This window comes from Octopus sinensis, linkage group LG18 (genome assembly GCF_006345805.1).
Source record: "Octopus sinensis linkage group LG18, ASM634580v1, whole genome shotgun sequence".
Taxonomy (NCBI): Eukaryota; Metazoa; Mollusca; class Cephalopoda; order Octopoda; family Octopodidae; genus Octopus; species Octopus sinensis.
This window is the reverse complement of record NC_043014.1, coordinates 45,601,117-45,612,995: the sequence shown is the minus strand read 5'-3', so window position 1 is coordinate 45,612,995 and position 11,879 is coordinate 45,601,117. Positions and strand designations below refer to the sequence as shown.

At 38.9% G+C, this 11,879-nt stretch overlaps 1 protein-coding gene across 6 annotated transcripts in view; it reads left to right on the top strand.

Annotated features, from left to right (window-relative positions):
• LOC115221265 (titin-like) overlaps nt 1–11,879 on the top strand; it is a 429,926-nt gene that overhangs the window by 300,528 nt on the left and 117,519 nt on the right. For all 6 annotated transcript variants that reach the window (XM_036510967.1, XM_036510965.1, XM_036510966.1 and 3 more), the window contains one exon: nt 8,128–8,259. In XM_036510967.1, the coding sequence (XP_036366860.1) occupies nt 8,128–8,259 (132 nt within the window). The remainder of the gene's footprint in view (nt 1–8,127; nt 8,260–11,879) is intronic.

Genomic DNA, 11,879 nt, shown 5'->3' with positions numbered 1-11,879 from the left:
AACACATACACACATTCTGTGTATGTGTGTGTGTGTGTACTATATCTATCAACACTTCAGAGAACTGTCTGGCTGTTGTGTATGTTGCCACGCCCTCTCTTTCTCTCTCGCACACACAGAAAAGACCAGACTCTTTATCTTTTCTTTATGTAATTGTATGTGATGACAATTTCTACCCACCCCGTCTCTCTCTCTGTCTCTTTACTCCTTATCTTTCCCATCTTATCTCTGTCTATTTCTCCCCATCCATCTATCTCTCTGTATGTATATGTATGTATGTATGTATGTCCACAGTCATTGGCTGTCCTTCACTATTGGAATGGAGACTAGAATCTCCAATAGACAGCCACTATCTTTCCACACCAGCCACATTTAAAATGTCTCTAACAGTATACAGTTATCTAATCTATGATCTTCCTCTATATTTTAAAGGAAGACATGGATGAGATGAGAGATGGAGGTGGGTGTTGAAAGTTGACTTGTCAAGGAGCCTGTATATGTGTGTGTGTGTGTGGTACTAATGGAGACTAACTTTGTGTTTAGACACAGAGGAATGTTATTCTTTGGTTGTATCAAACTTAAAAGTGAACTATGTCTGTGGCAGTAACAATAATACTAAGTCTTAGCTTTTGTGAATCTTCTTGTTAATATTAATATGCAATCTGAAGGTGGTGAGCTGGTAGATTCGTTAGCACTCCAGGCAAAATAACGACATTTTGTCTGTCTTTACATTCATCGTCATCATCATCATCATTTAACGTCTGCTTTCCATGCTAGCATGGATTGGACGATTTGACTGAGGACTGGCGAACCAGATGGCTGCGCCAGGCTCCAATCTGATCTGGCAGAGTTTCTACAGCTGGATGCCCTTCCTAATACCTATTTCTTTATTACCCACAAGGGGCTAAACACAGAGGGAACAAACAAGGACAGACATAGGTATTAAGTTGATTACCTCACCCCAGTGCATAACTGGTACTTAATTTATTGACCCTGAAAGGATGAAAGGCAAAGTCGACCTCGGCAGAATTTGAACTCAGAACGTAGCGGCAGACGAAATACTGCTAAGCTTTTCGCCCGGCTTGCTAATGTTTCTGCCAGCTCGCCGCCCTTCCTAATACCAACCACTCCAAGAGTGTAGTGGGTGATTTTCTGTGCCGCCGGCACGAGGGCCAGTATGGCTGTACTGGCAACGGCCATGCTCGAAATGGTGTTTTTTACGTGCCACCTGCACAGGAGTTTGTCCAGTGGCACTGGCAACGACCTTGCTTGAATGTTTTGTTTTGTTTTTGTTTTAATGTTTCTCTGAGTTGGAATTCTACTCAGGGTCGACTTTGCCTTTCAGCCTTTCAGGACTGATAATATAAGTAGCAGTTGAGCACTGGGGTTGATGTAATTCACTTTTAACCCCGCCCTTAAAATTGTTGGCCTTGTACCAAAATCTGAAAGCAGTATTAATATGCAGTCTCAGGCAGTGAGCTGGCAGAATCGTTACCATGCCATGCAATCTGCCTAGCAGCATTTTGTCTGTCTTCACATTCTGAGTTCAAACTCCAAGGTCAACTTTTCTTTTCATCCTTACAGGGTTGATAAAATAAGTACCAGTTGAATTCCAGGGTCAATGTAATCAACTTAACCCCCTTCCCTGAACTTGCTGGCTTTGTGCCAAAAATTTGAAACTAATATTAATATGAGGTCTTATTATTATTATTATTACTACTCTTGCTCTAACACTCCTGGGAAAGCATACACATCACCACGCAACAGGCATGGCTGTGTGGTGAAGAAGTTTGCTTTCCGACCACGTGGTTTCATGTTCAGTTCCACCGTCTTGGGCAAGTTGTTCTACTTACTGCTCCAAGCCAACACAAAGCCATGTAAGTGGATTTGGTAGGCAGGAAAATGCAAGAAGGCACATGTATGTGTGTGTGTGTCCGTGTGTCCATGACTTGACAGATTGATTGTTGTAAATGAATGTCATTCATTTCAAATATTGTGGAAACCTGTCCAACCATGGAGGAAATATTACTTTGTTTGGGAACAGGTGAGGGTTGGCAACAGTAAGGGCATCCAAACCTAGAAAATCTACCTCCTTCCATAAAGCAACATCCGATCTCTGCAACTTTGGCAAAGCAGATGTTAAAACAACAATGATGGTGATGATGATGATGAGGAGGAGGGGGAGGAGTCCAGGGAGTTTAAAAAGAAAAAAAAGTAATGATATTTAATACACTGATTGTGTGTGTGTATGTGTGTGTGTAAGCTAACAGGCAAATCACACACAAACCACATATACATGCACATATATGCACCCAGGCAAACACACACACACACACACACACACGTCCACATATTTCTTTGGATAATGAATATCAATCTTTTTTTTTATCATAGATCTGAAACACTATATGGGATTCTGATAGTTTGTGTTTGGTGTGTTGTTTTGATAATAGTCAAGACGTGTTGACAGTGTGGAACCATTCTCTTTGAGTTATTGAGAAATTAACCAAACCCTCACCCCCACTTATATCTCCCAATGATAACTTTTTAACCAAATACTTGATTAGGGTTGTTTAGAAACCTTTCACATTGTTCACAAAGGGTCTGGGTTGAAAATCCAGGCCTTTTCAAGCTCAAAGATATTCTAAATGTATGTAATGCTAAAAACAACTGAATGCTTGTAGAGTTAATATACACAGGCACTAGCATGGCTGTGTGGTAAGAAGCTTGCTTTCCAACCACAGGGTTCTGGGTTCAGTCCCACTGTGTGGCACCTTGGTCAAATATCTTTTATTATAGCCTAAGGTTGACTAAAGCCTTGTGAGTGGATTTGGAGACATAAACTGAAAGAAGCCCATCATATATATATATATTCACACACACATATCTGTAATATGACATGTGACAATTATTCAGTTGCCATAATAAAACTCCGAGTTTCGGATGTTGAGACAAATCTGCTCTGGCATCTCATCAGTTATCAAGGCAATCAAAAATTGCCAAATAATTGTCATATATTGTATTACAGATAAATTCCTCTATTTACATAATGTCGAGGTCTCATTCATTTTGTTGTCATACCATTACTATTTTTATATATATATATATACACACACGTTTATATATTTGTTGTGCAAGATTTTTTATATATATATACACACGTGTGTCTGTGCTTGTCTCTCACCACTGCTTGAAAACTGTTGTTGGTGTGTTCATGTCCCTGTAATTTAGCGGTTTGGCAAAAAGGGACCCATAGAATAAGTACCAGGCTTTATAAAAAACAAAAGAATTTCTGGAGTCAATTCATACAACTGGAAATTTTTCTACAAGGTAGTGCCCCAGCATGGTTACAGTCTAATGACTGAAACAAGTAAAAGCTAAAAGAAGATACTAAATGACTTGAGATCCAAGGGTGGAGATTGAGGTTGGTTGGCCACTGCTGGAGAAGTAAAGAAGAACTTGTGAGTAATTGTGTTGTTGTGGACACCAAATCATGGTACCACAGTGGCTGGAAGATCACAGAACACATATATACAACAGCTTGCAGAAGATGTTGCTGTTGAGCGAATGGTCTTCATCCCAGAGCTCGCAAGATGGGAGAAGTCCAAAACATGGTCCTTTGCTATTCGTAAGACCCGCAGAAAAGAAAGCAGGTCAACCCCAACACTGAGAACATTGACAGATGGATGAATGCACATCCAGGCTCAGCGGTTGCGTAGGAAGTCGGGGACAAGAAACAGGAAGAAAGAAAGTTGGGGCGAAAGAGTACAACAGAGGTTGCCACCACCCCCTGCCGGAGCCTCGTGGAGCTTTAGGTGTTTTCACTCAATAAACACACAACGCTCAGAATCGAAACCACGATCCTCTGACCGTGAGTCCGATGCCATAACCATTGGGCCTCCTGCAGATGTTGGATGCCAAGTTGAAGACCTAAAACCATTAATGGAAGATTAGGAGGGATGGAGAGAGAGGTAGTCAGGTTGGCCCGGGCAATCAATCTGATTGGATGATGCCGCGATAAAAAAAAAAAGACTTGACTAACTCGTAGTCAGATACCACAGGGCTTCACTATCTATTTCTACCAGTTACTTAAACCAATCACGTACATTCAAAGACAATTATTCTCATGAAGAGCGCAGCACAAGGAGCTAGAATTACCATGTGCAGCCTGCAGATTATAAAGGCTCAAAGTAGGTTAATAATCTTCATAAACATTTGAATTAACAGCTGCCAGAATATATGCCCTTTCTCTTTGTTTAACAACTCCCTATGTTTATTTCTCTGTGGCAGATAGCCAGCCAACCGTTTTAGGAATTGGGGGGCTAGCTATGTTATACACTTTAACAGGGTTCTCGCTCATCATCACCGCGGTATCAAGGCTCCCCCCACCACTTGGCTGTTTCTACTTTGTATATCTGGTTGGGGGGGGGGGCACAGTAAGAGGGAGAGATTCTTTGTCTGAGATAACATGAAGACAAAGAAGGTAATTTGATTCTGTAGGTTTCTTGCCTCCACATGGACAGACTGTGCAGCAAAAAAAAATACCAAGGCTTGCTGCATTAATTCTGCCAAATACACTTCACCTATATATTATGGCGCCATTCTTTAAACGCAAATAGCTATTTCACTTCTATTCTGATACAAACAAAATATAATAACGGTCTCATTGTTATTATTAAAATTATTATTATTTGCATAGTGGCATTTCGTCTGTGTTCATGTTCTGAATTCAAATTCAGATCAGCTTTGCTTTTCGTCGTTTGAGGGTCAATAAAACAAGTACCAGTTGAGTACTGGGGTCGATGTAATTGACTTACCCCCTCCCCCAAAATTTTAGGCCTTGGGCCTATAATAGAAAAGGGCACGCCGGGCAAAATGCTTAGCAGTATTTTGTCTGCCACTACGTTCCAGGTTCAAATTCCGTCACGGTCAGCTTTGCTCTTCATCCTTTCGGATTTGATAAAATAAGTACCAGTTATGCACTGGGATCGATGTAATCAACTAGTCCCCTCCCCTCAAATTGCAGGCCCTGTGCCTTTAGTAGAAAGGATTATTATTATTATTATTATTATTATTATCTTTGCATTTCATGTGTCTTTATGTTCTGAGTTCAAATTCTGATGAGGTTGACTTTGCCTCTCATCTTTTCAGGGGTCAATAAAATAAGTACCAGTCAAATACTTGGCCCAGTGTAATCAATTGGCCCCTTTCTCCAGAATTCCAGGTCTTGTATCTAAAGTAGAAAGAAAGGATTATGTAGAATTGTTAGCACATCAGACAACATGCTAAACATTCTGAGTTCAAATCCCCTGCCAAGGTCAACTTTGCCTCTCATTCCTTGCAGGGTTTATAAACATGTGTGTGTGTGTCTGTCTGTCTCTGTTTGTCTCTCCTCCCCAACTTGACAACTGTTGTTGGTTTGTTTACATCCCTATAACTCAGTGGCTTGCTGAAAAATGCCAGTAGAAAGTACGAGGCGTAAAACACACATGCCTATGCAAGAACTAGGAGTGGTTTGTTTAACTAAAACCTTTTAAGGTGGTGCCCCAGCTTGGCTGTAACCCTATGACTGAAACAAGTAAAGATAAATCTATTTTGAAATGCAATAAATTCTTTCAGGGTTCAGTCCCACTGTGTGGCACCCTGGACAAGGTGTCTTCTACTGTAGCCACAAGCCGACCAAAGTCTTGTGAGTGGATTTGGTAGATGGAAACTGAAAGAAGCCCATCGTGTATATATATATATATATGTGTGTGTGTTTGTGTATCTTTTTGTGTCTGTTTGTCCCCCATCACCATTGCTTGACAACCGGTGTTGGTGTGTTTATATCCCTGTAACTTAGTGTTTTGGCAAAAGAACCTGATAGAATAAGTACTAGGCTTACAAGGAATAAGTTTTTGGATCAATTTCTTTGACTAAAACCCCCTTAAGGCAGTGCTCCAGTATGGCTGCTGTCAAATGACTGAAGCAAATAAAAGAATAAATTCATTCTATTTCCTTTACTGGTTTCATGGACTGTGGCCATGCTGGGGCACTGCCTTGAAGGGTTTTCATGGACCCAGTCAACTCCAGTACAGATTTTTCAGGTCTGATACTTATTCTACCAGTCTCTTTCACCGAGTAACCAAGTTCACAAGGATGTAAACAAAACAGCACCGGTTGTTAATCAGTGGGAGGGGAGACAGACATATACACAAGGTCTTCTTTACAGTTTCCATCTGCCTGATTCTCTCGCAAAGTATTGGTCAACTAAAACCCCTATAATAGAAGACACTTCTAAAGGCGGCGAGCTGGCAGAAACGTTAGCACGCCGGGCGAAATGCGTAACCGTATTTCGTCTGTCATTACGTTGTGAGTTCAAATTCCGCCGAGGTCGACTTTGCCTTTCATCCTTTCGGGGTCGATAAATTAAGTACCAGTTACGCACTGGGGTCGATGTAATCGACTTAATCCGTTTGTCTGTCCTTGTTTGTCCCCCCTCTGTGTTTAGCCCCTTGTGGGTAGTAAAGAAATATATAATAGAAGACACTTGCCTGCAGTACTGTGCAGTGGGACTGAACCCAAAACCTCGTGGTCGCAAGGCAAGCTTCTTAACCACACAGCCACGCTCGTTATTATACACTGTTGATCGATGCAGCATCTTTTATTGAAGCACTGCACAATTTTTAATGTTTAACTTGAATATGACAGTGATGGAATGACTTGTTTACTGTTGTTACACATTGTGTTTATATCCAGAGGGATCACTGCATGGCATCTTAATTTGCAGTGCGAAAGGGGGGAAGAAGGGATGGCAGGGCAGGGGGGGGGGAATCAATTCAAGTGTTTGATTAATTATTTGACCTTTTTAGATTAAATCTGAACATTATTTTTTTGGGGTTTTTTTTTTTTTAGTAGTTTAGTGTTTAATTCATTTCATCAGTGTGTGTGTGACTGCAGCCATGCTGAAGCACTGCTTTAAGGGGTTTTAGTTAAAGAAATTAATCCCAAGACTTATTCCTTGTGCACACATGGAGAAAGAAAGAGAGCTTCTGTGCTGGCATAGTGGGAGGGTCTTGGAGTGTCTTTAATATATGTTGTTGTTGTTCTTCTTGTTCAGCTCTATATTGCCTTGGTTGATTAGATCTTCTGGTCAGTGATATTTAAACCAATTTTTCTACCCATTTTATGTTCAAACTAACCAGATCCTGCTTCTCACACCTACCCTATGATATCGTTCTAAAAAAATAATCACATTATCAAAATCTCAAATCCTACAAGATAATCTTTTCTACTTTAGGCACAAGACCCAAAAGTTTTGTGGGAGGGGGCCAGTCAATTAGATTGACCCCAATATGGTACTTAATTTATTGACCCCCGAAAGGATGAAGAGCAAAGTCAACCTTGACGATTTGAACTCAGAACATAAAGACAGATTAGATACTGCTAAGCATTTCACGCAGTAAGCTAACGTTTCTGCCAGCTCGCCACCTTAAAGCCTACAAGATAATGCATGATTAATTCAAAACAATATGAACAAGAGCACATGGAGATCAAAGAGGAAAAGGATCCCATCACCTTTAAACGGAGTCTGGACAGATTTCTTCAAGGAATACTGGATAAGCCACCCATACCTGGATACAACTCACTCAACAAGAACTCACTACTTGAATGGACCATAAACAAAACTTGACTTAAACAGGATTTAGATAATCCTATCAGGTGGCGCTATTAAGTTAGACATGGCCTGGACCAATCTTTGGTCGAAACATATCTAAGTTTCATCATCATCATCGTTTAACGTCCGTTCTCCATGCTAGCATGGATTGGACGGTTCAACTGGGGATCTGGGAAGCCAGAAGGCTGCACCAGGCTCCAGTCTGATCTGGCAGTGTTTCTACAGCTGGATGCCCTTCCTAACGCCAACCACTCCATGAGTGTAGTGGATGCTTTTTACGTTTATCTAAGTTAATCAAAGCAGTAGCAGATCTATTTATTTTATCATTATATACACAGCATTACTTTTTAGCAAACAGATGTTGAGGTACTCAATACAAAGAATTTGTTAATATACATTTATTTCATAAATTTATTCATTGAAAAACCAAAACCTAATATTTTACTTTACTGATGTGTTTTCTTTTGCAGTTAATACCAAGATGTCTGAAAACACGTTGTCCACCACGCATATGATCATCATCGCTGTCGTCTGTTCAGTGATTCTCATCGTATTGGTCATCGTCCTTGTTCTCTTCCTCTACTGGCGGAGCAAATCCCAAAGTATGTATTGTCATTCTTTCTTGTTTAATTCAAGTTTTGCATTATTTGACTTGACATCCACTTCTCATGGGACCCGCCTTGCCTTGCTCACATCCATCTCCATTTGTCATTCTGTAGTAGATGTCTGCCACAAAATTCTATAGTATTGCATCCAAATTGATGGAATAGGTTTTTATGGATAACCCCCCACCCCCACCCCCGTACTGCACGGACACCCACACACACAAACAATCTGTCTGGCTCACATGAAATTAAGTAACTAACTTTCTCTCTCTCTCTCTCTCCCTCCCTCCCACATGGAACTATCTTCATCTCTTGAAATTCTCTCTCTCTATCTCTGTCTCTCTCTCTCTCCCACATGGAACTATCTTCATCTCATGAAATTCTCTCTCTCTCTCCCCCTCCCTCCCTCCCTCCCACATGGAACTATCTTCATGAAATTCTCTCTCACATGGAACTATCTCTTTCTCTCTCTCTCTCTCTCTCTCACATGGAACTATCTTCATCTCATGAAATTCTCTCTCTCTCACATGCACGCACATGAAACTAACTCTCTGTCTCATGAAACTAATTCTCTCTTGCTCTCACATGGAATTAATTCCCTCTTTCTCTCTCACATAAACTCACCCATACACACACACAGCCATCTTAAGATCTCTTAACCTCATCCATCACAGTATATTGATAGATGCTTTCTAAAAGCTTCCAAATTATACAAGAGGAGAAAACGGAGGAAAGTATATAAATACTTTTGTCTTCCAAGCGCATCAGTTACACAAATGAAACGGTTCCAGACAGGAATCAGAATGAGATTCTATAATTCACATGAAAGAGTTATTACACTGAAATGATTTTCTGGCGAGAAAATTGCTAACTGAAACAGCTATTACGAAGGATTATGGGTTGGTGTGGATTTTAAAGGATTAATGTGCTGGCACCACAGCATATGAGGTGGAAGTAATTATAACCAGTGTTGTCTGCCAGCGGTAGGAATCTAATGTTCCAGTAAAGAGAGCCATAGGAAACTGACAATTGGTCATGACTGACCTGTGCTAATTTTTAAAGAATACTTGAAAATAGTAATTGAATTATTTTTACATGGGTGGTGCATGTATGCATATATATATATATATATATATATTACTCTTTTGCTTGTTTCAGTCATTTGACTGTGGCCATGCTGGAGCACCGCCTTTAGTCGAGCAAATTGACGCCAGGACTTATTCTTTGTAAGCCTAGTACTTATTCTATCGGTCTCTTATGGCGAACCACTAAGTTACACGGACGTAACTACACCACCATTGGGGGACAAACATACACACAAATATATGATAGGCTTCTTTCAGTTTCCGTGTACCAAATCGACTCACAAGGCTTTGGTCGGCCCATGGCTTTAGTAGAAGATACTTGCCCAAGGTGCCACGCAGTGGGACTGAACCTGGAACCATGTGGTTGGTAAGCAAGCTACTTAACCACACAGCCACTCCTGCGCCTATATATAAAATATTAAAGCAGAAAAGAGAAGGCAAAGTTTGGCAAGACTTCTTCACAAGGACATTTAATTCAAGTATATAATAAAAGTTTAAATGCTCTTGTCAAGTCTTGCTAGAGTATTTGCCTTTTCTTTTCTACTTTAATCTATACCTACCGACTCAAGGGGAAGTCACTTCTAGCCGCTTTAGGAAGAGCAATCACATAATTACATCTTCAGCTGCAGTTCAAACCAGAATTTAGTGGCATGCCATTTTGAGTCACATTTTGAGTCACAATTTATGTCCCTAACACTAGCTTAATGATAACTTAGTTATTTTACTAAATTCTTTGTTATATTTAAAGTAATTGAAAGAAAAACAGAGCATCTCAACAGAAATATGGTAACGAAAAGGGTTAAAATCAAAAAAAAAAAAAATTATGCTTCTCCAAGATGCCATGTGGTAAAATGGAACCCAAGACCTCATGCTACAAAGTGAAGTTTTTAACCATTCAGCCATACTATACCTCTGTGTGTGTATGAGGGGAGAGAGAGAGAGAGGTTTTTTTTTCTCTTAGTAGGCATAGTATTACTTAACAGAGACTGTCCCCTTGAAAAAAGCCATGTTGTTTTAATACCATATGTGACTTAGAGTTGTGGCTAGGGAGGAGACAATAACATCAGTTCCTATTTTCTTTAGTTTCAAAGAAAAATATTTCTTTCTGAAAGGAACAAAGTTAGCAAAAGTAAAAAGCCTACAGCAGGGGTGGGGGAAATGAGGAAGGAAGTTGGGTGGGGGTTCTGTTGATGTTATTGTTGTTGTTGTTGTGTTAAACATCTTCACTCTCTCACACCATCACATATTTTTGCTCTGTGCTAGGAGGGAATTATATTTCAGTGAATTGGGGGCAGGGCTTTTTTTATTTATTTATTTATTTTATTTTAACTTGTTTCTTATGTAAAGGGGAGGGAGCAGAAAGAAGGGCCTCTTTAACACAAGAAACGGGGTAAAAAATATTCCCACGCTTCTTCCGAGGAGTTCAGTTAGTTGTCTTTGTGTTAGCCTCTGCTTAACATCTCCTTTAGACTACTTCTTCTACAAACTTGTTGATCCTAAAACTTTTGAGAGAAGCAATGGAGCCAGGTAAGAGAATATACATACATGCATATACATATTATACATACATACATATTATACATACATATATATATATATATATATATATATATATATATATATATACACATATATAATACATACGTACATATATATACATATAATACATATATATATATACATATTATACATATATGCATATAATACATACATACATGCATATATACATATGTATATACATACATACATACATATATACATATAATACATACATACACATACATATATACATATAATACATATATATGTGTATACATACATATATATATATACACATATATAATACATACGTACATATACATATAATACATACATATATACATATAATACATACATACATACATATACTACATATGTATATACATACATACATACATATACATATAATACATATATATATATATATGTATATACATACATATTATACATACATATTATACATACATATATACATACATACATATACATATATACATACATATATTTAAAACCAAAATGAAACTCAAAAATATTTTCGAATCTGATTCAGTCTTAATTTTTCTTCAGTCTGATTATTTTTTAATTGTCCTTTTAACCTTTTTCATCCCCATATTTTTGTTGAAATGCAGTGTTTTTGTTTCAGTTGATGTTGAAAATAACGAATGATTTAGCAAAGTAACATTGTGATTATCAACCTGGTGTTCAGAACATAAATTAACACAGAATTTTGATGGAAGGGTATAATTTAGATAGCTTTAAAGCAATAAGTTCAGCAGGAGTGGCTGTGTGGTAAGAAGCTTGCTTCCCAATCACATGGTTCCGGGTTCAGTCCCACTGCATGGCACCTTGGGCAAGTGTCTTCTACTATAGCCATGGGCCGACCAAAGCATTGTGAGTGCATTAAGTAGATGGAAACTGAAAAAAGCTCATATGTATATATATATATAATACAAAGTAAGATAGGGGTTATAAATGTAACCCACTATGGGATAT